Consider the following 27,297-nt stretch of genomic DNA (forward strand, 5'->3'; position numbering starts at 1 on the left):
GAGGTCTCTGTGAAGGGACTACAGACATGTTTTTCCACTCCACCTAGCGGTGAGAACATCCAAGCCTCAGGAATCGTTAAAATAAACTCTCGATTCCTGGTCTTTAGAAGTGCCAAGTACCCACATGTAACTGAAGCCAACTGGATGGTTTAAGTGCCCAGATCCTGTGAAATGAGACATTAGGATCCAAGTCGCTGCTGGCTCAGAGACTGAAAAATGAGGGCTCAAATCTAGCTCTTGGTTATCAGCCAAATATCCAGATATGTAGTAACTAGAGCTAGTCAAAAGAATACCAGTTATTTTTGTGCGAGTTATTTATAATTTTTTTAGTTTCCTGCAAGAATTTTCTTTTCTTTTCTTTTTTTTAAAAGAAAAACTGAAAACCAAAAAATGTGGTTTTCAGGCCATTTTTGAAAAAACAAACAAACAAACAAAAACCCATGAAAGTGAAAACCCATAATTTTTTTTACACCAAAATCCATTTTTTTCCTGAAAACCTTTAATTTTATCAAAACATTTTTAGTTTCCTGTTCTTTGCTTAAAAACTGAAAAAACAATGATTTTGGCCAAAAAAGCTATGTTTCACTGAAAAAAAAATTCAACCAACTTTAAGGCCAACTTTTGAATTACTGGATTTAGCCTTGATGTAAATTCTGCGGCATATACAGCAATTTTTTGTTCTTGTTGTTGTCATCAGTGAGACATTCCCCGCCCTAAATAGTAGCAGAGGTTGCTCAGGGACATACTTCTGTTGAAGTGTCTTGAAGAAGTAAAGAAACAATTAAACATACCCCCCTGTGAAATGTTGCGCCGTAGGGGCTGTCCATAAATTATGTTACACACTTTTCAGTGATTTTCAAGACCCACCCACCCTTTGTAACACTTTGTTACACTGAAACAAACATGTAAAATAACCCCTAATGTATTATGTAATTTATGGACATTGCCTTAGTGTATGCTGCATAATCGTCACAGCATAATCATCATAGAACCAGTGTCATTCTGCTGAGAACCTAAATCTTAATAAAAAGGATAAATCAAACTCAAAGCTTCCATCCCAAACAGCGTGTCAAATAGTGACATCTGCCTATCTTTGGCTGTGTTTTTATAAAATGCCTACTGCCACCATGTGAAATGTATGTGTTTCATATGGGTTTTTTTTAATCAAAAGGAGGCAAAATTTTTGATTGTTTAGTCAAATTTTGCTTCCAGGATTCTGGTTGTTCAAACCCAAAACACAATATTAAATTCAAAGGAGTAATTGAACCAGAAACATACTTTGCCAAAAGCCATTGTATTTCTAACAGCCCTGCCTGCAAGCTGCAAAGAGCAGCATATCCATACTTCTTGGCTATTGTAGCATTTCTCTTGGTACGCATTAGCCCCTCAGAACTGTTCTCCATAGGTTCTCACTCAAAGAGCTACCAAAAAGCAAAGCATTGCTTCTTTTTGCAAAGGGCTGCCCAGATTGGTTTCTGACCTGCTGCAGAGCTCTCTGAATGTCAATTCCTTGGCCCCAAGGAACAGCTGGATTTGCAAGGCAGTCTCCAGCATTCCCACGACGGGAGATGTCAATCCGCTGCCTTCGCAGGCTCTGGAAAGCCTCCGCCATCACCCGAACTCCATCGTAAGTAAGAGCAGATGTGTACTAGAAAAGGAATATGGAGAGGTGTGTTGTCTGTTAGGGGGAGTTGATCTTGCAGTTATCTGTCGGTTCTTCTCTCAAAAATAAAATAGAGTTACCAGAAGTTCCCATCTAAAGCCTCACATTATTGTTGCAAGACAATTTATTCTATTTTCAACCTTCCATTTAATAATTTTCCATACAATAGCATCTGGCTTCCTGTAATCTCCAATGTCTTGTTGATTTCTTGTTTCCAGGAAGACTCTAGACAAGAACATAATTTCCTGCCGCAGAGCTAAAAGGACTTGCTGTCTTAGCCTCCTGTTCTCTTACCTCAATTGCCTTTAGAATGGCCATCTCTCCTTTCCAGAGAAAAGTACCTTAGTCATAATGCCTGAAGAGTGCTTAGTCTTAACAGACCCATTACACGAGTCTTTCCGCTTAGGTCATACTGGTCTTCAAATAAATTGTTAAGGGCTACTTTATGTGATGCATGAAATTTCAGGTGCATGAAAATAAGTTAACAAACCACTCATGGTAGTCATATATAGATGCCAAGCCCTTCTCCTTCCCCCCCCCCCCCGCACTTTTTAAAAAATAATATGTTGATTAAAACAGAAACTATGGGGGCCAGGCAAAAACCATAAACTAGACTGTGACTATTAAGAATTAAGGCTAGTGTTCACTTTCCCATAATAACCTACTTCTGTTGTTTGTAACTTTCTCAGAGAAATTTCGTTAGGGTTTAAATTCCCCCTGCTGGGTTTTTGCCCCAAAGAGTCAAAGTGTGTGTGTGTGTGTGTGTGTGTGTGTGTGTGTGTGTGTTTAAATTTTAGAAAAAATTGTTCAGCCACTTCAGAGTTCTGTTAGAAATAAAATATTTATGTCCTATATTGCATATACTGATTTGAAATATTCTGCATGTGTGACAACGTCTGAATGGATTTTGTTTACACATGAGATATAATAAGCAAGCCAAGGCTTAAAGAAATTAGCCAGACTGTTTTTTATAAAAGTGCCAAGGGATCCTTAACTTCCACCTTTAACTGGCAGAAGAATTGAGCAAAAGAGACCTCAGCTGTACACATTTCACCGAAGAGAACATTTCTAAGAGGATAGCTGTTACTTCCTAGTATTACAGTGACAGATCTGGGTAGGAGATTGAGATGCTGGAAGATAGGTTGTGTTCACAAACATGTTAGCTAGCACGTTTGAATTAGCATGTTTTTAAATGCAGCCTTTTTTCCAAGTCTACGCAAAGCCGAAGTTCTGGACTGGGGCATAAACTCTTGAGCTTCCAACTGAGAGGTGAGGATGCTAGCAAATGAGCTCCACGGACGCTACCTAAAACAAATAGCTTTCAATACCACTTGCCTTTGGCTTCTTCCAGTCAACTCGAGGATGTTCTCTGGCATCACTGTTTTTCCACTGTTGCATGATCCTTGCTGGAACGGTGTCTGTGTAATTCACCAGCTGGAAGCCGGTCACATTTGCTCCACTCTCCTTGAATTTTACCAGGTCAATGTCCATGAATCCCTAACGGAGGAAAGAAATAAAAGGATAGCATCACTGAAAAGGACGCAGGCCTGGAGAAAATGATTTGTTTATAAATAATGGGATGTCCTGTCTCTGGGTGGATAGTTCTTGGATTTCAGGAAACTTCTGTATCCATTAATGTGGCAACAAATGTAGCCATCCTTCCTTCTCTCCAAAATCCTGAATTCAAACCAAAGTTTCTTCTTGAGTTAAACTGAATGTATTTCCTTTTCTGCACAGCCAACAGAGAATGCCTGAGTTGGATGATGACATGCATTTCAATGCAGAAACATTGACAAGCATAGTACCAAGAGCACATTTTCATTAGAGGAGGTTAAATATTGGAAAAAATTATTCCCAAATAATGATTCAATAAATGTGCGAAAATTTGCAGGGAGTAGTGGTTGCAACAAATTATTCAGCCTGCTCTAACTTTTATGCACTCAATCAAACATCAATGGATGGATAAATCACTTTCAAATTATGGTCTTTAAAAGAAGAAGACCTGATGGAACAACAATCTTTCAGTAGAACAAGAGGTAAATATTCATATTTACCCTGTCACACAGGAACAGATCTGTTAAAAGACACTGTCAGGTTATAATATTTTTGTAATTTTTATTAAAAAACCAAAACAAAGCAAATACCTACTTTTTTTTTATTCTTTGAAAGATTGTAACTGAAGCGTATTTCTTTATTGATTTTTTTCTCCTACATCTCTCACACAAGTATATATGTGTTTGCACCCATACAAATACATACACAGTTGTTGTAGAGTTACTCACAAGGGCTGCACTGCCAACGCTGATTTGATTTTTTTAAAGAAAACCATTGAATCATTCTCTATGAAATAAAAGCAAATAAAGAACCAGACCGACTTTGCAGGCAGATATAATGGGGGAGGGGAGGAGAAGGGGGAAATAGGTCAATCTGAGGCCTTCTAACTTTGACAATATTCCCTTTAAGACTAAATATAAGATGGACCAGATTCTGGCTCCTCCGTGCTCTCTTGGTGCTAATGTGGAGCTGACAGGCAGAACTGCAGTGCTAGTGCTTCCTGGGTGCACTTGAGTAAAAGCATCACCCACACCACTAGCCGTTCTGCAAGGAGCATGGCTGGGTAGGGCAGGGAAGTGTTAGGGACAGAACATGCTGCACCCCCAAAATGGAGGAGTAGGGGCTGCTTTTCAGCTCGTTCCCAAAATTCCCCTCCCCTCCAGACTGTGCCAGTTGCCTGTATTCTCTGCAGGTACCTCAGCATCCGATATTCTCCTCCCCCATCTCTCGACACTTCTCATGCTGCTGTGACATACACAGCCAAAATACAGGCCCCCCCTCCGTTCACCAAAACCTGTAACATATGCTATAAAAAATGGTGCTCTCTGACAGTCTGATGCAGAGCCAATGTAAAGACTCTCATCAGCTTCAATGGGCTTTGGATCAGGCCCTTAAAAGGAAACAGTTAAAGGAACAGGCTGATTTCAAGAACAAGAGATGAGAGGCTATGTCTGACTAAGGAGAGTCGCTTTAAAGACCCCTTCTCTTCCAGCTTTGTGTCAAGAAATTTAGTATCATCTGCTGGCTCATTTGGATTGAGAAACATATTCTGTACAGATGCTTTAAAAAAGTTGTTTTATTTTGCTCCTAAGTGTAGTGGTCTAGGTAAAAAATGTTATTTTATGAGACACAAATTCCTCAGAATAGTAAGTTAGTATATTTCAATCCCCTTTGTCGTCCCCAATGTAGGGGTTTCAGAAACCCAGGGCTGTGGCAAATGAATAGGGAATGCAGCGGAATACTGTCTGACATCTTAATGCATGTCAGACCCAGTGGTTTGTGACACACAGAGCTCCCAGGGTTCAGAAAAAGTGTCTTAGTAGATCACCAGCTGGCTATCCACGGCTGCAGCCAAATTACACTGTCATTTGGCTTCTGGGATGTGCTCAGGGGAAAAAAATCCATCAAAAGAAACCCTTGCCTGAAAACAGCTCGTAGCTGGGTATCACCAGCTTCTCTTCAGGAAGACCATAAAAGCATGAAGAAAAGTCCAAGGTTGGCGCAAGGCACCAGCAGGAAGACACTACTGGGATCTTAGAAGCATCTCGAAAAACAGGCAGAAAGTGGGCAGGGCTTGAAATGGCTTTGGAAACTGGCTAGATGGTGATGGCTGAGAATACTGTCTTGTCACCTTTATGTTTTCTCCTCTTCTGCCTAAAGGGAGTATTGTTTATATATATATATCAAATAAAAAAGCAATGCAAAAACAAAACAGAAACTAAATGTGAGTTAATGGAATTCACCCTGCAGAGCAGGAATCCTCTTCAGAATCGGAGGCAAGATTAAAAGCCGCCAGGAGGGGAGGGCAACATTGTCTTTAAAATTTATTTAACTTCTTTCCCAACATAATTTCTAGGGTAGGTTTCTGAGTGTGCACAGTTTCAGAGAATTTTAGGCCAGAAAGGACCATTAGATCATCTATTCTGACCTCTTGTATAGTATGGGCCATTTAATTTCACCCAGTTACCCCTGTATTGTGGACTCAGTGTTTCCAAGACTGTGCTTGAGCGGCCACACTACCTTGTGCATCTGGGTTGATCCTTGCTAGATCTGGGTTTCAGAGCCATGTTAATGTGTCCATGCTGCACTATGTGGAATTTCTGACTTGAGTCTGACATTTGACCTTCATTCACACTGCCAAATGACAGGATTGGATCCGAGCCACAGCAAGACTTGGGCTCTGACCCACCCTCCATAGCAGGAGCCTAGGAGCCGCGTTCTGAGAGCTTGCTGACCCAAGTAGACTGATTTTGTGGGGGGAAGGAAGGGAGTTCAGGCTCAAACCTAAGTCAACGCTCGGGCTTTGCATGTGGTGCAGACATACCCTAAGTGACTTTCCCAAGGCGCTGTAGAGCCAGAGGATGAACCCAGATCTCCTGAGATGCAGTCGAGTGCTTTAGCCACAAGACCTTCTCTCCTTTCAGTAGCATGCTTTTTGCTTATGTGAAACTTTACAAAGCAAAATGATTGTTTCCAAATTACGGTAGATCAGAGAGGTCCGGCTGAATTTAAAGTAGCACCTGTCATTGCAAGGTGCTGGGGATTCACTCTGAAGGGAACAAGATGCAGGGTGTTTCAAAACGAGATATGCCTGGTGTCTCTTATTATCTTTGGGACCCTCCCTGTTCTCGTCACTGTGTATTAATGAAGGGGCTATTTCTAAAGGAGGCCATCTGCCCAAGTCCCTTTCCAAAATGACTTGCAACAGAAGCTGCCTTCTTCTCTGCCACACAATCGTTAATGTGTCAGCTCTGATTATGAGAGCAAACTATACCTGTCCTCACTGTAACATAAAAGGAGAGACAGAGGCAGAAAGAGATGGACTGAAAGAAAGTGAGGGAAAGAGGCAGAGGCACTATCACATGGAAACACCGATCCTCAATCTGCTGCAAAGCAGGCTTTAACGAGGTTGGGATCTAACCCTCTGAGGATTGCCTCAAAAGGGGAATCTTTGAGCAGTATACAGGAACTGTAATGGCTCCTATGCCACCTCCCTGCCAGCTTCCTACACCGATGAGAGATGGGGGCATAGAGTTCCTACACCTCAGTGATCCCTGAATGGTGGAATGGTGGCAAAATGTAGAGCAACCTTTAGGGGGCTCTACATTATAGAAGCAGACTAGCCTGCCACACATATTTTCACCAATCCCATCCCGAGCTGCAGGGCCGACTCCAGGCACCAGCATTACAAGCAGGTGCTTGGGGCACCAATCCCTGTGTTTTTGCCCCCAAGCAGTGCGCCAAATTGCCACCGCAGACAGTGAGGGCAGACTGTGTGCCATTAGGGTGGCACACGTGTTTCTGCGGCAGTGGCAATTTGGCGACAGCTTCTATGTTCAGCTGTCCGCGGTGGTGCAGCTTCTGTCTTCTGGCTGAAGACAAAAGCTGCTGCCAAATTGCCGCCGCCACAGAAACGTGAATGCCGCCCTAATGGTACACGGTCTGCCTCCGCCATCAGCAGTGACAATTCGGCACTCTGCTTGGGGCGACGAAAACAGTAGAACCTTCCCTGCTGAGCTGTGCTGGCTGCAGGGAGACCAGGGTCTAGCAACAGAGGAAGAGGGGAATTTTGTTTCTGGAAGAAACTGGAGTCTGAAGGCAAAAGAAAATTGCTGACCAGAGATGTCAAATGAGTCCTTTACTCTTCTCACTGCAAAGAATGTAGATTTTGTTACAGTCCTGACCAGAATAATCCATAATCCCTGGATCTATTCCACCCTCAATGCACAACAAAACTGAGGGGAACCACACTGCAAAAATGAACACATTAAAAAAATTAATATATGCAGTCATATTAATGACAATTTGATTCACACATGATGGTGACGTGGGCCATAAAGCTTTTATTGGCTGATGTGTTTCTCCTAGTAAACCGTGGTAAGCTTGCTCCTCACAAGGGAATTATGCAGAGTATCTTAAATGAGCATGGATAAAACCTTCATAGTACACCCCAGCAGCATGTATTACGTGGTATATACCCAATAACATAAAAGCCATCTTAGAATGTACAGTCTTTAGGCACCTCATTGATAAATATATTGTCTCTTTCTTCTGTATAGAAAAGCTGACTCATAAATTCGGCTGTACAGATCTCTCGGAGAGAGGAAACATCTAACTGACAATTTTAGAAACTTAAAGATAGCCCCAAATACCTCTTTCCAACATAATAACAGAGTGTTCACAAGGCATGTAGCCTTGGAAACTTCAGGACCAGAAGCCAGTGCTGTAAATACCCCACTGGAAATCTGCCAGGACATTGGACTTTAAACCAGTTACTGGTGTGGTTGAATAGAGGGGATCCTGCATCTCTGACCAGTAACAATTTGGGGAGAAGGAAGGGTTAGATTAAAAAGGAATCTTGCTGAAGTTGCTCAGAGGTTTAGAATGTTAGAATTTTAGCTCCACGTGAGAGGGATTAGTGGGGCAGTCAAAGGTGTATGATAAATGCAGTTTAGCATATTCTATATAGGTTCTTATACCACACTTATCACCACAGAGGCTGAGAGCCTGAACCTTATCACATGGACATCATCACATTACCACAGCCACACATACTGCCATATGGGAAATATTGCATATCATACAGCCTTCTGGAGAGCAGATTTCAGCCTGTACATTGAAAACTGTGTTCTCTAGTGCCACACTGATAGGTGCTGATGCAACAACATGGGAAAAATTCTTACCTCTGCTAAGCTAGAGAAACTGAATTGATTTTTGCCTTCACTGCCACCTTGGGATACTCTGTCCCACACACTCACTCAACCATTTCCAAGCCAGGGCATTTTCTACCGAAATAATCTGAGCTGATGCTCACAAAAGAAAGAACACTTTAGGTGGCAGTTGTCCTTAATGTTTTACCTTTTAGACAGGCCACATGAGTGTCACTTATTTTTAGACAAAGATTCTCCTCTGCCTGACAGAGACCTGATGATCTGCCACTACTGACAGTGGCCAAGTTAAATCCCTTGCATAAGAGATGGAGAAACATGAATCCAAGGTTATGTAAAATGTTAACCATGTTAAAAGAAATGAATCCCAGGGGTTTCTAAGCTTAATTCTCTGATACTATTGGTTGTGCTCTTCTCTCTGACTTGATAGGCTAATGCTTTTAAAGACAAAAATCAGAACTTAAAAAATAAGGCCCACAAAAACAAACAGTTTCTCTACTGGCCAAGCCTTCTTGAGCTCTAAAAAGAAGAAAGCACAAAAATACTTTGTACAGGCAAACCTGACTCAACATAGGAGCAGCTCCTCAGCTGCTGTAAGCCAGCCAGCACAGCTCGTGGAGCTATGCTGATTTAAACCAGGTGAGGATCACGTTTCTGCGGGTTTGCTCAGATGCAGAACAGTTTCATTTTATTTGTGAACAAAAAGAGGCAATTTTCTCAAGTGGAAAACAGCCATTTTTCTGGGAGAGGTGGGGGTAGAGGAAGCTAATTCTGCAATGAAAATACCAATTTTCCTGCACCAATGCTTGTAAAATTAAACTCGGTATTTTTGGTGCAGCTTTACTGACAACTAGAGCGGGGCAAACGACTATTGATTCATCGAAGTGAGTTATTTTTTCCTGTTCATCACTTGTCTAACGCCCCACCGGTTGGGGACCACTACCCTAAAAGAACGTAGCTGTATAGCAAAGCTGATTGTTATCACTTTTCAGCATCCGGAGCCGTGCACTAGGATCCAGGAGCGCACACTATGCACAACACGTACAGCCACGGCGGATATGCTCCCCAAAAGCTTACTCAGTCTGCAGACAGGCTGGAAAACAAAGCCTGGGAAGCCGTTTTTTCAGCATACATTATTTATGGTCCATGCTTGCTGAGTAGGAAGCCTGCTCATAGCCAGCTCCAATCTCTCTGCCCTTGTGATCAGATTAAGAAAACAAACTACCTATAGCAGAAGACTCTGCCTTCTGCCTAGAGAGTGTGTGACAGAGACATAACTCAACAGTGAGAGAGAGCTGGAAGTTTTTTCTGTCTTAGGTACTGATATGATCCCTGTGACAGGTGGCTGGTCCTGGTCCTTGTAACTGCAGCAGGTCCAGTGCCCTGTGCCAGAGCAGCTGCTCCCAGCTGCGCCAATTAAAGGGACAGGGCTACACTTGGGTTGTAAAGGGGTCACAGCGTGTCTTAGTGAGAAGAGAGCTGGAAGGGAACAGGACTGGATGTGAGATGGCGCTGTCTGAGGGAGGGTGAGCCAGGGAGATGCAGGAGCAGGATTGCCAGAGTTCTGGGGAAAGCCTGAGATGTGAAGGGTGAGCTGAGGACCTGGTTTGTTTATTTGTGAAGTTAGATGCTAAAACTGCCTTAGAGAGACTGTGGGCTTGGCTGTGAGTCATTTGACAGCTGGCAAGAATCCCTACCTTACCACAACCCTCATTACTGCACCTGAGTGCCTCCACCTTTAATGTATTTAGCCTCACCCCTGTGAGGAAGGGAAGTACCAAAATGGTTCTATTCCCCGTTCTGCCACTGGACTATTGGGTGGTCTTGGACAAGTCGTGTTGCAGCTCAGTGCCTCAGTTTCCCCACCTGTAAAATGGATATAGTGCTACTGACATCACTTGTAAAGTCCTTGGATATCTACTGATGCGAAGTGCTAGGTAAGAGCTAGGTGTTGTTTTATTCACAATCCCTATTTGGCCACACACACACTCTAAGTCCATAAGCAGCCTGAATAACGTTATTCCAGGTAAGCTCTTTAGAAAGTGCAAGCAGGATTGGGACCTAACCAATTTAAAATAATAATAAAAAAAATCAAATACTGAATAAAAGCTGCAGTTAGTTGCCTCTCTAAAACTTGCATCCTTCCTCCAGTGGAACATTAGCATTTTAACTCTAATTATATTGTCTCCACTGAGTGCAGGGTCAGTACCAGGCCAGAATGGGGTAATTATGTGTCCATTTTTGTCATGTAAATTATAGTGTTATTCTGGGACTGAAAAAAAGCATTTAACTGGTAGTTTAAAGTGTAATTATCAAAGGCCTGATGGTATCTTTTCACAGAAGGAGATGCAGGAGAGCAAAAACTACTATAAACGCTGCACAAGCCCTCCTGGCTGACCCAGGAACCCCCTGCTCCCTTCAGAGGGGATGGGATGTGGCCTGCAATTTGTAGGTGTCAGAGGTCTTGGGAAAGCACAGGACAACCTCATAGATCCAAAGGCTACCTTCAGGGATGGTCTTTTCCTCCAGAGTCACCCTCCCCGCTCTCAGAGGTATAAGCAGCAAAGCAGAGTTAATTCTCTTCTAACAACACTAGTTCTGGTGTGGCACTACTCTAGTTTTCATGTGGACGTGGGGACAGCAGCAGCTCCCCTCCTGCCGCGTCACCATCTCTCATGTCCACAGAGCCCCGATTATAGGATGTGTGCAAAGAAGGGCTTTGGCAAACTCTCAGGGAGCAGGCAACTTACAGCACAACTGTTGTAACTTTGCCACCATCCACTGTATCCCTCTGTCTCTGTTCTCCACTCCACAGAGGAGAAACCAGCCCCAGGGCCTCTTTTTGAACACTGGACAGGCCTTCCATAGGAGGGTTTTTGAGACCAAGTACACAAACAGTTTCACAGCTATAGGTTATTGGAAGAATAAAGGGATCTCAGCATGTTGCCATTAACAACAGGGGATCAGAAGGCTCCTGGGATTGCTAATAGGATCCAGAATGCTTCACTTCTGGGACAGAAATTCAAATGCAGTTCAGGCTGGTAGAGAATGAAAGTCATTTCCCCCAGCTGACAGCCACTACCAGGACTAGATGAAACAAGTTGGGAGATATGAATCCAGAAACCAGCTACCCAGGACACCAAAAATACTACCACAGAATTGGCATTAATTAACATCCTTGTGGCAGCTTGGCAGAGAGGCCAAAGAATGAATGAGTCTGGAGACAAAACAATCTTATCACCCCTGGAGATAGTCTCACCACATCATGGCTGACACGCCGTGGGAGGGACACTCGTATTTTTGGTACCCAGACGATGGGCAAATAAAGGTCTTCGGTCTCTATGACCATTAAAGCTGGATCTTTTCACAGGCACAATATTCACTAACAACAAGAAAATACCAAGCAGAAAACCCGCAAAAGAGGCAATAAGAAAGAAACAGTATTCAACTCACCAAATTTGCTAGAATGTAGTGGTATCCAATCCCATTTTTTTCAAGCTTGATGATCTGTAATGTCAAAAATGTTTCATTTAGAACATAGTTTATGCCAACAAATAAAGAGAGCATGGTTTAGCTGGTTACCGCCTGCCCCATAATTCCCTTCCCGGTTATGCTTTAAATGAGACAGTTTGTGTGAGAACAGTCACAGTAAAAGGTAGAAAAAGAGCAAAGCCTTCCTAAGTGGTATTAAAGTGCTGTGAGATCAGCATCTGCAAGTGTGAAATGAGGCAAAACACGTTCATCCACCATATCCCACAAGCAAGGAGAGCAGAGTATCTGAGCCTAGAAATATCAGATGGATTCAGGAGGTGAGACATAGTTGGTTACCATCACCTATAGTAATATACGGGTACCCATAGGGAACCTATTGTTCTGTGAATGCCAGATAAACATCAAATGTTACTTTCAAACTATTGTACACCTCAAACCACCCATATCTTGCCTGATTCAGACAGTGCCAAATTTAGTGTGACTCCGACTTAAGTACTGTAGGTTTGATCCTCTAGTACACTGGAGCTGTCGCAGGCCACTTGCCCAGTGTAAAGCTCCCCTGAGCAGGGGCGGCTCCAGGCACCAGCACGCCAAGCACATGTGCCTGGGCTGGCAAGCCACAGGGGGTGCTCTGCTGGTCGCTGTGAGGGTGGCAGGCAGGCTGCCTTCTGCGGCATGCCTGTGGACGGTCTGCTGGTCCCGCGACTTCAGTGGACTTCCCGCAGGCTGCCACCGAATCCGCGAGACCAGGGACCTCCCCCAGGCAAGCCGCCGAAGGCAGCCTGCCTACCATGCTTGGGGCGGCAAAATACCTAGAGCCACCCCTGGCCCTGAGTCAAGCACTCAGTCAATGGAAAATTCCTTTAGTGTGTGTGTTGAGATGATATATACATGGTGCCGCTATATAAGATACCTAGAGCTCCTGACAGTCTCTCTCTCCTGATTCTTGGGATGTCTGGGCTCAGTCTGTTTCGATACTTCTTAATCAATATAATTGTTTAAAGCCCCATAATGTTTTAGAGTTTCCTTGTCAGCAGAAATGTTTCTGTTGCCTTCATTGCTAGCAAATGCACCCTGCTTAATGGCTGATTTTTAGCTACTTCATTTCTCATCATTTTTGCTTGGTCTGTGGATTCCCACTAGTGGAGTTCAGTTCTAAAGCCAGAGATCACATCGCTCTATAATCCAAACCATACACAGAAAAAGCCCAGTTGGTAAAAAAACGAACCCCTCGCCCCAAGAGTTGCCAGTTACTGAGGGGAACCATGTGCTATTTGGACCAAGCATTTTAGCAGGCAAAACACCACCTCACTTCCATGGTGCTGTGAACTGATTCTGAATTACCAGCAGAACTATCAATGCTCAGGAATCATATGCAAGAATGTTAAACAAAACCAGATAAAGATCCCTGCTGTTATAATTGTCACCAAATAGATTTGTAATTATTGAACATTTATTCCTGTGCAACTGATTCATCTGCCTTAGCCTTTCATAGTAGAAGTGCTCTTGTAAAACATTAAAACTTGCCTGACTCCCTATGCTAATATCCCTGCCTCAATTAGCACCGCTGGAGAATACATTCGTTAACACTTTTTGATACAAATAAGTTAGCCTCCGCCACCTTTCACGCAGCACAGTTGTCCTGTGGGAGATCATTAAATATGACAGAAGCAGATGAGTCTGAACTGCTCTAGGTCAGAGTAATCGCTCAGAGGGAGCAGATTTCTTCTATGCACATGCACGCTCAGAGTTATAGCATTTGTGATTCAGAGGCTAGATTTGGGGAACAAAACCAGAACGCTGTGCCTCCTTCTACTTAGTCAATTGAGACACACTGTTCAGTAAGTCCCGCTCTTCCACGGATGTACCTAGAAACTATCAGAGGTATAAGCAGTGTTTAATATGTGCAAGGGCTTGCCAGGGCTGAGACCCAGCACCGCTAGACTTGGCAGTTCATAGCCCCGTTACCTTTGGCTTGCTGCATCAGTTATGGAAGTAAAAATAATTGCTTGAGCCTCAGCACCTAATTACTTGAACCCCGATGCCTTTTTCATTACAAATTAAGCACAGGGCATATGGTGGGACCAGGAGCTATGATCTTATACCCTAGTGTCCCCCGGCTATTAAATAGGAGAATAGAGGGTGCTGGTTCCTTGCACCAAATCTGCCCCTATGTTATTTTATTAGGTGTCAGAGTCAATGAATTGGAGAGGGATACAGAGCAGCTTTCACTGAGCTATGAACCTACCGATTCATACATACAAATTATGCATCTTGCCTCCTGTGTTTTACACAGTTATTTGCTATCTTAATTTATTTTAAAGTGCTTGCTCAGTTCTAATGCTTTTAGACTGGGGTGGCAAACTGAGGTTATAATAGTATTTATCACTTAATCTGAACATGGAAAGAGGCAGCGTCGGGATGCATGCTGATGGCTTGCTTGGGCCATCTAGGTTCCATTACCCACTTCTTAATGGGCAGAGTTTGACATCTATTAGAGAGAAATTCTCTCTGAGAGTGACACAGAGGAGAGGAGAAGTTTCCAGTTACTCATTTTAATGAGCGTCAGGGAAGAAATGACATAGTGCTTTGATGGAATGCAAACACTTATTTATCCCACTAAGACAACACAGTATGGCCCAGTGGATATCCTGCCACCAGACAGCAAGGCTTGCTCATAAAAAGTGGTTACCTCAGCATAGATAAATCATGCCCTGCAACAGACATGGATGAGAGAAAAATCAGGTTGGTTTCTCACATGCCTTTAACCCTTGAGTGAAGATTTATTTTAGAACTGAGCTCTTAAGAACTCAGCCACAGTAACTTGAAAGGAGAAAGAGAGCGTGAGACAGACAGAGATTGATGTTTGAGGGCTGTCCTCTGCTCTCTATTCAAGAGAGACCAAATATTCACAGCTACCAAACAAGAATAACAGGATGGTGTGTGTATGGAGGGGAATGTGCTGAAATACCAGAGAGAGGCTGAGATGGATGTCTGAACACCTCACGCACAAAGAGAGTGAGACAGAGACAGAAAGTGCAGACATCTGTAAATAGGACTTGCTGGCGCAGTGAGTGAACAGAGCTGCTGACTTCAGAAGTTGAAGTCTCCCCTGTACATTTGCATGTCGTGGAACAACACGCAGGAGCTAGCAGGCCCTGCTGAGGCTGGAATAGGTGGGGTATTTCAGGTCTTGTTTGAAATGCCTTCGCAGAGCTCTCCATGGGCTCAAGATGAGAATAGCCAGGGACGCTGCTGGTAAAGATGGAACAGAGTGACAAAAGCCTGCACACTGCCCACTCTACTATAATAGGTCCTGTCTTATTTTCATGAGCATGAAGACCTTGTGCTGTGAGGGTGCTCTACCCAATTGGGTCATATTTCCCAAAGCTCAGTTCCCAGTTAGTCACCAAACTAAGTAAACAGATTTCCAACATTGCTCACCAGGGTGGGTGTTGAGCTCTGGCCCTAAAGCCACGTCTCACCAGGTACAAACTGTCATTTCTATTTGGAAATTCACATTTTTTATTACAAGGGGCACTTCTGAACTTCCTGCCACTGGTGGCCATTTTAGTGGCAAACAACATCATTTAAGTGACTAGGGAGCTTGGGTTCAGAGAAGAGAAGCCAGTGAAAAGTTCTGCAGTTTTCTTTTGTACTTACTGAGGTTCACATTTTTGGGGCATTTCATGGAATTGAGGGCAAAGCACAAAAACAAATGAAAATTACAATTTTCAGTTTCAATGTGAAAACTTTTCTTTACCCAAATGAAACTGAATTTATGAATTCAAACTTTATAAACCTTGAGATGTCTCACTATAAAATAGGGCCATTTTAAAGTAAATGCACATTACATTTTGTGTGGTTTGTTTTCAAAGGTGGGTCCATTTTACAAAATTGAAATCAGTATGTAAAATCCACAGGCTTTTAAATTTTGTTGTAACTAGTTTGCTCAGCCCTAATTATACAAAAATTCTCTTCTTGCTTCAATATCTGACATGGTTTAAAATCCAAGAAGAATTCTTCTGTGTAACATGAAGACTGTGTTTAAGTAGAGAAGCTTTTCAACAAACCAGCATTGAAAGAGAATCCAAAGAGGTTTTTCTGAACACACTGTAAGAAATGCCCAGACAAGCTCTCATTATTGCTGAAAAGCAGATAAATACTGTAAGAAGTCAACTCAGCAAGGAAGGAAAGATGCTACTGGACTGTTTAAGTGTGTCAGATGCTCAGGGAATGTTGGGTCTTATATGGCTTTAGCCGGATTTTTATTGTTTAGGCCATGTCAAGAAGTGCTATGCCTGCTCTGTGGCTAAGGAAAGGACTTTACTCCTCAGAACAGTTAATCTGGCCCCTCTCATGAGCACTATCCTCATGTAGGGGCAAATCCTACTCTCTCTATTATTATTATTTATGATGTCGTAGCAGCTAGCAGCCTGAGTCAAGGATTGGGGCCCCATTGTGCTTCACTGAACACCCAGCAAATGAAACACAACCCTTGCTTCAGGTAACTTACAGTCTAAAAAAGAGAAGAGAAAATGACAGATAGCTACAACAAACAGAGGGGAAGCACAAGATAATGGAGAGAGAATTACAACAAGCATGGTAAGCAGTGAACAACACACCAGCTGTCCAGGCATTGTCAAATGTTTCATATGCACCATGCAGAGGTGTGGAAGGCCCTAGTGGTAGCTCTTGGGGAAGGAGCTGGGGCTGGATTTGAGGAAACTGAACAGATAGATGCAGGAGAAGTGCTTGTGCATCATTCTGGAGGTGGGTGTAAGGACTGGAGGCAGGGCAGTGAAGGGAGAGATGGGTCAGGGGGTTCCCAGCTCTGATGCACAGATCCATCCCATTCCCATTTCTGAATCCAGAGGAATAAAATGAAGAATGAAGAGACTAAAAACTTGATAACGTCTGTGCACCGAGACCTTAAGAGTCAGAGGGCTACACAGAACCACCTCTTTGGAGCTGAGACAGTTGGTGTATTGGTCTCTGCAAAGGAGTCAGATAATTAACTGCAGGAAAAATATTGTGGAACAGCACAGCTGACTCAGCAGCTCTAGAGAAATCCCAGGTTTCCTCCAGCCCTACAATTTCTTCTGTATAATAAAGACGAGATGGTTCTGGGCTTAGTGGACCTATCCTGCTGTGATTCACACTCCCTTCATAAATGCCCTTCTGTAGAGCAGCATGGACAAAGGGAACAAGGAAGAGAATGTATCCCGGAGAAACAACAAGACCCTTAACACATACAAGTCCCCTCCCGGAGAGCCTGTTGCCAGCACAACCTTGCCCAGGATGGCGTTCAGCCGCTCTATCTCGCAGTCCACCACCACCAGCCGTTCCTTTTTCTTCTCCAGCTCCTGGAAAAGCATCCTGTAGCCCTCTTCTGTTGTTGTCAGGATGTTGACAGCTGTCACCTGCCAGTTCTTCTCAGCAGCTGTGTCCAGCACTTTCTGTAGGACTGACAAGCCTGGAGAAAGAGGGGAACAGGGAGGGAGTAAGGATTTAGTTCTTCTGTGTTAGCCTTTCCTTTTTTCCCTTCTCCTGGCCTGGGCAGGAGTCTGTAGTCTTGGGTCATGCAGCATCATGAGACCCCCAGCAAAACACCAGCAAGCTTTTAAAACTCAAGCATCCTACCCAAGCCGAATTATATTATAGTGACTTCTTGTGTGCTTTCTTTCCTTCTATTGCAGAACAACAAGATAGCATATCCATATTCCACATTTATAAGCCACGCCACTCAGAATAGCCCTCCTCCATCTGTAGTAGTGTGGTCTGGCAGGTAGGGCACTGAACTGGTACCCAGACCTGGGTTCTAGTCCTGGCTTTGCCACTAAGCTGCTGTTTAACCTTGGGAAAGTGATTTCACTTCTGTGTCACTTTCCAGTCCCACCCTTTATCGGTTTAGACTGTAAGTGCTTGGGGTCAGGGACTGTCTCTCTATGTGTTTGTACACACAGTGGGGACCTGATCTCAGTCTGGAATTCCAGGCACTGCTGGAATTGATTCTCACTGATTTCCCCTAGATTACCCCTTTTTTTGAGGTAGCTGGGAAGTCTGTCAGGGTACTCAGCCCACACAGCCAGCTGTAAAGTTTTTTGGTTTTGGGATTACCCTGTATGTCCAAGGTTTTTGTACCTCAGAGGTGGCACTTGCAACTGCAATTTATATAATTATAATAAACTTCTGCACTTCCAGTGTCAAACACAGATGGTGCTATGGTGACAGCTGTCAGGGCGCCCACAGGGCCGATGAGAGGGGGGAAAGCTGGTACAAATTACTGGGGCCCGGTGGTCCAGAAGGGGGCCCGGGGCCCAGCTTCCCCGGCCCTGTTTAGCCAGTCTGCTCTTGCTGGGGGACGCGGAATTTTTTTTTCACCAGGGCCTGAACCTTCTCTTGGCGGCCCTGCCCCACACAGATCTACAGCTGTTGTCAAGAGCAGAGGACCTTATTTGCAGTACACAGTGGGTCCTATAAAATCCAGAGGCTATGCTACATACTCTTGAATGCCACCTACTGGCATTTGATCTATTAACTAACTATTTACATATGCACAGAGCGCTCCTCTAACAGGTGCCTGGGGCATGATAGACTGAAACAGTGGATTCCAGTTTGTTTGCTCAACCTCCTAGGTTATATGTAACACAGAAATAATAATCTCATTTACAGATAAACATAGGCAGTAAGTCGGAGATATGGTCACCCTCTAAATGAGATGTGCTTATTCAGCATATTAAGGGTAACAGCACCAAATAAATACATTGCAATCCTGCACTGGGGGAGCTTGGAATGCTTTACAAACATCAATCATTTAAGGGCTCACTTGTGTGTTATATGCACAGCCTCACATTGGAAATGTGTGTAGATAACACCAGTGTGAAGGACAGAGGTGTGTACCTGCTGCTGCACTCCTCTGGGAGCTCAACACACATACCCTACCCCCATCCCCGCTGGCATGGGCAGGCATGGCCCTGCCTCTATCCTTTGTCTCTTGCAGCAGCATGCCCTGCCCAGGGTCCCCGCTCTCCCCTGAGGGCACAGACTGCACTGTGAAAAGTCCTTGTGCACGTGCTCCTGTGTAAGGCCCCACTAAGTGGAAGGCTCACAACACTCCTGTAGTTTCGTAGCCATTTGAGAGATGGGGAAACAGAGACAGAGAGGGTAAGGCACTTGCCAACATCAGACATGGAGTTTATGACAGATCTGAGTAGAGAACCAAGTTGCCTTGTTTTAACCAACAGATCCCACTTCCTTCTATGCATTTGTTCACCAGCAGAGCAATGATATTGTCTGTTCATGTTTTGGAAGAAAGGGTTATTAACTGCAAATGTAGTATCTATATACCTGGTTCCTAGAAGCTCAATGACTCTCTTTTGTAATTGACTGGTGTTCACTTAACACAGGGAGCCCAAAGAGTTTTCAACTATCCCAGCTGTGCATGCAAATTCCATGCTTGTGTGTGCAAAAGGGCATTTGACATGCAGGTGCCCATTGTGCCCTAAGTGGCAATTGCACGTGTGCACAAATGGGGGGTTCCCACAGGCATCAGGTTAGGCAGACGGCTTGAAAATAGGATCCTGAGAAATCACCTTATTAAATCTAAATCATTGCCCGATTTGATTCCCAACCCACTTGTGCTTGGGCTATTCTCCTGAGGGAGTAGTCATCCGTTCTGCCCAGGGGTGACAAACAGACACGCTCCGCCCACTCTGCCCTCGCCACTCACCCCGGTCTGCATCGTAAATGTACACAAACTTCTGCCAGCTGTAGTACTCGATGATGTTGATGAGGGCGTCCTGAAGCTCTGGACGCAGCTGGAGGACGAACTGGTTGGAGGTGTCGACGGGGAAACTAGGTGTTATGAAGCAGACGTGGAGTGCCCCACAGAAGGATGTGAGCATGTTGACCGTCTTCCTGTCGTAAAACCCAAAAATGGCGTAGACACCCTTGGAGAACTGCGAGCAGACTGGAAGGTAGAAAAAGGAGATGGTCAGAGGAGCTAGTCAAAGAATCTCAATTTCTGAGGCAAGCCTCTGTTGCTCTGGACTATTCATCCCTCTGTCCGGGCACATAAGCTAGGATAGCCATCCTGCACTGCACTCAGTTAGAGAGCCAGGAGGTGCGGGGATGCTCTGCCCTTTAACTCCACACTACTTCTCTAGCGCTGAACTCATCTTAGATGACACTGCGAGGGAAAACGAGTTTGCTGCTCTCCCGCCACTCCCTTGCAGACACTGCTCACGCTAGGATATGAACTGTTGTTTTGAAGAATAATCATAAAAAATGCATTTTAAAAGACGGTTCCAATAAATCACCCAGGCTCCAGAGAGCATGGAGCGACAGCTGCTTGCTGCTTAAACTTCTGCCAGAGGAGTGCTGAGTGATAGAGGTGTCAGCCTTGCATCCCACTCACCACCCTCCAAGCCACGGGAGGAGAAATACCATTAAAGCACCAGGGCTTTTAGAATCTCTCTCACTCTCTCTTTGTCGCTCCAGATTCTTCACCCTCTTCTACTCTCTCTGCACTACTCAGGGTCACATGGCTCCCAGTGCTGAAGTGGCGGGTGGCCATTGTGCAGGCAGTGCCTTCTATGACCTCCCTACCGCAATGGGCCCGGTTCAAACACTTCCTTTCCCAAGTTTCTGGGCGACAGCCCAGGGAGCACATGTTCAATTCAAAAATCAAATGTTCTTGAAAGAGAGTCAGCCTCCAGGGCCGCAAGCTGGTGCCTCCAGGGCCACACATGGTGCCCTGGCTGCAGGCTGGATGCCACTGAGATAGAAGATGACATCCTCTGCCACCAGCTAAATTGCACATTTGGAACCCAGGAATCGCTGGCTCCCTAGCACTGATCAAAGGGCAGCCCCACCGCAGGAGAACTGAGGCTTATAGCTTCTGTAGAGGGTGACACAGCCCCACAGATGAGGGTGGGTCATTCCATCCAGTAAAGCGCATTGGCATCCCAACTGGTGCAATCTGTACTCCCCACCCCCAAGTCCAGCAAAGCTTGTCAAAGAGCATTGAAGAGTTCAGACCCTGCACTTTGGCAACTGTCCGTAATGTACCTTTGGCCACCACAAACAATATACGGTTACAATACGCACACACTGCATAGAGGGTAAGTGGCGGCCTGGAACTTCAGGGTGTGTGTCAGGTGAGGCACAGCTCTTGGTTTCTGATCTCAGCAGTAACTGGTGCTGCTGTGCAGTATGGGAGGTTGCTGTCTCATGTCGACGGCCTCCTCAGGAGAGCAGTTAATGAGATCGTGGGAGCTGCTGGAAAACTGCCTCAAGATTTCAGCGAGGCAGAGAGAGCAGCACACACTGTGGTTGTAAAGCTCAGTCCCAGATACAGTCAGATTTATTTAATCTCACTCCTGTTTATGGCACATTCCAGTTATTCTCAATACATCTCCAAGCCTGAGGCAATGAGAGCGACAGCATTTCCCGCTGTCAGAACTCTGGCACTAGCATTTCCTTCCATTGTCACTCCATGTCTTAAAGACCCCTTGGCGGTGACATTTACACTGACTCAAGGCTTTGTGCTGCCCCATGTTAAATAAAGAAGGAGGAGCTGATGTGACAGCTTCATTTTGGGGTCCCCTGGCAAACCCCTGCACGGGTCTCAGGAATTGCACCATCTGCTTCTAGACTGGTGACAGCCAGCGCTGTGTAGTCCATGTGTTCCAAGGAGGACTGAGGGTGGGGATCAAGTGTCACCCCCAGATAGCCTTACTCCTGAGCTTACCATTGCTCCCCCTCCCCCGATAAACTCCATGTCACAGGAATTACCAGACTGGATCAGACCATCCAGTTCTGGAGCCCATCTCAGACAGTGCCCTGCCCCAAATGCTTCAGAGGAAGGTGCAAGAAACCCTGCAGCAGGCAGATGTGGGAGAATCTGCCCCACCCCTATATTAATCTCATCCCCCTCCCAATAGTTAGAGATTGGTTTCATCCCTGAAATCAGGACTTTTACATCCCTTCCCAATGTCTATTTATGTTGGCATTAACTATGGATATTCTCCTTCCTATGTATAAGCAGCTGCAGTCCAGCATATCCCCACCATACCAGGCCAAACGCAGCCCTGCGAGGGAAGGGCTGTTTAACATATGAAAATCAGACATCGCTCTAGAAGGCTGAGTTGTAACCATCATGACAATCCCAGTACCCACTCACTCCAGGGCCACCGGTGTGACACCCTCCAAGCACCCATTGGAACAAGAAGAAAACAGTCTCATTGATACAAGAAACAGACCAGCTGACTCAGACTCTGGATCTGAAGAAGTTTTGCAAGGAAATCTCAGGATTTCAGGACTCATTTCAGCCTGGCCACCACCATGACTTTTCCCATTCCGATGTGCTTAGGAAGGGTGTGAGACTGGAAACGACTGACCTGATGCCCTAAGAGTGAGCAGGTGGGTGCATCTCTCTCTGCTCTCTCAGAGGACAGTGTAAGTTTTGCCATGCTTCAAGTGACCAGCCAGGTAAATGTCTAACCCAGCCCTTACTATCATGGAGACTCAAACTGCAAGTCAAAGTGACTTTTGGCTGAGGGATATTTGTCAGCCTGTCATGCTAGCACTATAAACATCGTCTGGATTTCCTTATTATTTCATATCTATATTACAGTGCTGCAAGAGGCCCTAAACTGAGATCAGGGCCTGCTGTACATAAACATCCTAAGAGACCATTTCTGCCCCCAAATAACTTACAGTCTAAAGAGAGGAGACAGACAGTGGACGGCAGAGAGGAAGAACTGTTAGCTGCATTTTGCAGATGGGTGTGCAGTCCCCACTCCACATGCACATGGCAGCTGTGTGAAAGGGCCTGTGCTAACCTGAGCAATTAGGGAGAAAGCAGAGCACGGAGCTGGCCCAAGAGCCCTGGCTGACTAAAGGACTGGGAGGAAATCCTGCTGCTTCCAGCCCAGGTTCCCTTGGAGGAGTGGAATCCCAGTCCAGAGCAGAGGCTCAGCCCTGTCCAAATGGGACCAGAGGATTGATTGCAGGCCACCTGGTCGCTCTGGCCCAATCTGCTGGCATGGGAGCTGGGCTGGAGAGAGATGTCAGAGCAGATGCTGCTGCTGGAGGGAGCTCCCCAAACACAGCCAGAACCTGGGGCTAGGGGTTTGGTCCAGCAAATGTACCGGGGTCACAGCTACAGCCAGGCTGAAGGAGCAGCCATGGGGATGGATACCAGCGATGCAGCAGACTAAAACTCAACCTCTGAGCTTGCCCCATGCCCAAGCACTAGCAGCCATTGCAGAAGGAACCCTTGTTGGTCTGGGGGCAGTTTGGACGCCTGAGGGAGTATATTTAAGTGTTAAGGGCTTAGTACAATTGTAGTATTGCTAGTGGGTGTATGCGTGACCCCCGCCCTATGTAGGAGCCCTTAAATCAGTGGTTCTCAAACTTCTGTACTGGTGATCCCTTTCACACAGCAAGCCTCTGAGTGCGACCAACCCCTATAAATTAAAAACTCTTTTTTTACATTTAACACCATTATAAATGCTGGAGGCAAAGCAGGGTTTGGGGTGGAGGCTGACAGCTTGCAATAATAACCACCTCACAACCCCCTGAGGGGTCCTGACCCCCAGTTTGAGAACCCCTGCCTTAAATGATCTCTTGCACTAACGAAGGCTTGTCCCTGCTCAGATAAAAGCATTAGGGTTGTATCTGAATGCAGCATTTATTCATGGGATTAATTCCAGCCTCCCCAAAGGGTGTGGGAAGGAACCAAGAGATTCAGGACCAGCGAGAAGAAAATGGAGTCCCCTCCCTCTCAAGGAACATGGCTGGGAATCTAAGCACCCCATATCAAGCTGGGTCCAGGACTGAGGTGCAGAGAGATTAAGGGCCAAGTTTTCCATATAGCTCAGGGCTCCCATTTAGCCACCAAAATCAAGAGGCCTTGTTTTCAGAAGAGGCCAGGTTTTCAGAAGAGCTCGGCCCAGGTGGCTGTTGAGCTCTTCTGAACAGGAGGGGAGCACTTTTGAAAGTCTGGCTGCTCATGACCGGCCCCAAATCACTCACAGAGTCTGTGGGAGAACTAGACATTGAATCCAGATCCCATGAGGACCAAACCACTGTCTCTTTCTGGAGTTCAGTCTGCACCATTGGGACACAGAAATCCTGCCACACCAGAACTTCCACTTTTGTTTTTAAAAAAAATCCTTTCTAACAGCCCACAGTAGAAGAATTTATGGTCACTCTATTGCCATCTCTTAAAAAGGGGAAGATACCATGGATCCAAAACTGCGACTGAAAAAAAAAATTGTTTTCTTTGTCTCACTTTGGAGTCTCTTTCCAACTGGCGGTAGTGTCTGTATCAGCCATCATCCTGGGATTGTCACATTTCCACAGAAAAGTAGCAGATCGGAGAGAAGTATTCTCAACATCATTTCTGTGTGCCTGGACCAATGGGACTAATGAACAACGCTGTATGATTCCATATGTGAGAGATAAGACTCAGAGCTCTAGGGAGCCAGTGCTCAGAGTCCCTGCATGACTAAAGTGACATGCTTTGTACAGCTGAGCAAATCATTTTCAATTAATAATCCAGCCAGTAAATTTAGCCTGTTTCTGGCCATACCATGATTTCCTCCAACATATTTTCTATTTGAAATTATTTTATTTTATTTTGTAAAATAACCAAAAATTAACTATATGGATCAACCATGCATAATCAACACTCCTACGCTGTTCTGAGATACCCAGGAATTCTAGCATTTGCAACAGATTGCACCAAAGAGAGTTGAAAGAACTAACAGTCCCGATTGTTAGTAATTTTGGAAAAGACCCCTGGCTCACATCATGTTTTCAAATTCACATTGCTAGTCACTGCAGATTATTTGGGGGAAAAGACTGGCCAGGGTTTGATCATTTGGGGAACGACAGGGGATTTTTCATGGCAGTTAGTTAGAAAATGTTAGTAATGTTAATAGTTAAGAATTTCAATCACCATTCCAGCAATAATCCTAACTCTAGTAATGGACAGGCAATAATGGTCAAATTGTTCAAGGTCTTGCCATTAGTTTGAAATAATTGTGTACCAAATGTATTAATCCTACAGAAAATAAAGGAGATAAATACTTTCCATGAGTTTAATGGAAGAAAAGAATTAAGAATTTTTTTAATTGTGTTATTGGTTGCATTTTTTGTTGAGAACTGAATAGGAAGGGCAAAAGGTATGAAAATGACAGGTGGGGGGGTTTAGTGGATGGGGGAAAGGCAGCACAAAACAGAATTGTCAGATTCCTCAGTTATCCTTCCCAGATTCCCATTCACTGAAATCTGGCTTGATTTGAGCTCCCATCCTGTCTCAAGTAGGCAAGAGACCCTTTGCAAACACCTTGGCCATAAGCTGTGGTGGGGATAAGGTGCATAGCGCAATTTATAGGCATTTCTGTTTGTAAGACAAGAAGATCCTTTCTGTGTCCCAAGTCTTCTGCTTTCATATGAAACCCCCCAGATTAAATCATTGAAACATGATGGGCTTAGGAAATAGGCATTATGTTGAAAGCACACAGCAGCTATTGCTCTTCCACTGACTCCTGTCAGTCAGCTCAAGACATACACCCAGGTACCTGAGCCAACAGCCCTAAAATAAGGAAAGAGATATCCTCCAGCATTGCAGGGTAGGAAGGTGATGAAGAAATCAGAATATATAAACAATTCAGAAACAATTGCTCTCTCTAGTCAGTTGGCGAGAGTGTGGAGGGGGAAGCAGACGGGACAAGCTAGACCCTCTAAGTTGAGTCCTCTTCTGGGAAGTTCAGGGGTGTTTGGAACTGGAGATTTAGTTTGACCCATTTTAGAGACATGGTTAGCCATGACATCTGGACTGTGTCACATGATACACGCTCTGCTAGGGTGCCTCCTCCTGGTTGCTCTGGGGATTAGTTCCTTTCCAGGTCTGCTGCCCCTTTGCTGCCCTTTCGCCACACCCTCTGCCCTAGGTTTCTTCCCTGTCTACTAGCCAGTGTGTGGCAATCGGCTCCCTCACTGCTGCCAGGTTGCTGGCTTTATACTAGCCCTACCTGTTCCTTCTCACCTGGGCTCCAGCATCACTCATGGGATTTCTTAGGCCACCTAATTCTCCTCAGCTATGGCCTCTCTGGTTAAGTGGCCCCTTCTCAGACTCGTTAGCCCCTTTTAGGCTAGTGGGTGAACACCTCATCACAGACCCACATCTGAGTTCCGCGGAGCTCGGATCTGTTTTTTAATCTGACCCATTAGAAACAGCAAGGAAACACCCTTGCTCCTACAAATAGCATAATGGAACATGCAGAAACTGATTCTCAAACCTTGGGCAAGTTTACCCCTACACAATTTTTTTCCTCCTGCTCATAATAGCCCACCTTAATTGATTTGTCTCATTAGAGTTGGTATGGCAACCCCTATCTTTTCAAGTTCTCTGTGTATCTATATCTATATCTATATCTTCCTACTGTATTTTCCACTCCATGCATCTGATGTAATGGGGTTTAGCCCACGAAAGCTTATGCCCAAATAAATTTGTTAGTCTCTATGGTGCCACAAGTACTCCTTGTTTTTTTTTTCTTGGGCAAGTTTGTTTGTTTTCAGTAGATGGCACTTGTCCCACCATGACAGTTCCCTCAAAGCCAATGCTTCAGCTATGAGCTCAAGGGAACTGTCTTAGTGGTACCATATTTCAGGTCAGATTAAGGGAACCTGGAGTAGCCGTGGAGGGACACTGGCCACAAAAGGAATGGAAATGAGAAATCTCAGAAGGCAACTGGTTTCCTAAGTAGGGAACATGGGGAGATTCTGGTGGGAATCCATGACCAGAAGTTAGGAAGCAAATTGTTTGATCTGGAGGGAGTTGGAGGGGTCACTAGAGAGGATATTTAGCAGTAGCTCACCTCTCATTTGTTTTAAAAGTGGTATTGCCTCCCATGACTGGAGATGTGAAATGTAATAAATAGTCAGCTGAAGATTTAACTTTATTTGCAAGGCATTTAAAAATCCCCAGGTAAGACTGAACTCCACAATGGCTGAAACTTTATGACCATAATGCAACCCTTCCTTCACCTGGGAAACAGAAACAAAACATAATCATCTAGATTTGAACTCAAAGCAAAACAAACTCACTGTCATTAGGGGTGTCAAGAAGCAGTTCCAAAGACTCTTGGCCTGGCTTGCTCTGTGTGTGTATGTGTGAACATAATTTATTTTTAGCACAGTCTGCCTGGAGGCAACCCTCACACAGTGAGGGAGGACCTGACATCAGGTAGGAGAAGCCGGTGGAATTTGGATCAAAGTGTGCTAGTGTCTGTTCCAATTAGGAACAACTTGGAACAACTCACAAACTTTTGTCCTCGCAGCGCTCCAATGTGGCTTAGGTGCCAGAGTGCATTTCATCACCAAATCCCAATGACATGCCCACAG

At 44.8% G+C, this 27,297-nt stretch overlaps 1 protein-coding gene across 2 annotated transcripts in view; it reads right to left on the reverse strand.

Moving 5' to 3' along the window:
• GRIA1 (glutamate ionotropic receptor AMPA type subunit 1) overlaps positions 1 to 27,297 on the reverse strand; it is a 165,701-nt gene that overhangs the window by 62,087 nt on the left and 76,317 nt on the right. For both annotated transcript variants that reach the window (XM_050961529.1, XM_050961531.1), the window contains exons 3-7: positions 19,610 to 19,849; positions 17,169 to 17,353; positions 11,839 to 11,892; positions 2,999 to 3,160; positions 1,481 to 1,648 (exon numbers count right to left, since the gene is read on the reverse strand). In XM_050961529.1, coding sequence (XP_050817486.1) covers positions 1,481 to 1,648; positions 2,999 to 3,160; positions 11,839 to 11,892; positions 17,169 to 17,353; positions 19,610 to 19,849 — 809 coding nt within the window. The remainder of the gene's footprint in view (positions 1 to 1,480; positions 1,649 to 2,998; positions 3,161 to 11,838; positions 11,893 to 17,168; positions 17,354 to 19,609; positions 19,850 to 27,297) is intronic.

This window comes from Gopherus flavomarginatus, chromosome 7, assembly GCF_025201925.1.
Source record: "Gopherus flavomarginatus isolate rGopFla2 chromosome 7, rGopFla2.mat.asm, whole genome shotgun sequence".
Taxonomy (NCBI): domain Eukaryota; kingdom Metazoa; phylum Chordata; order Testudines; family Testudinidae; genus Gopherus; species Gopherus flavomarginatus.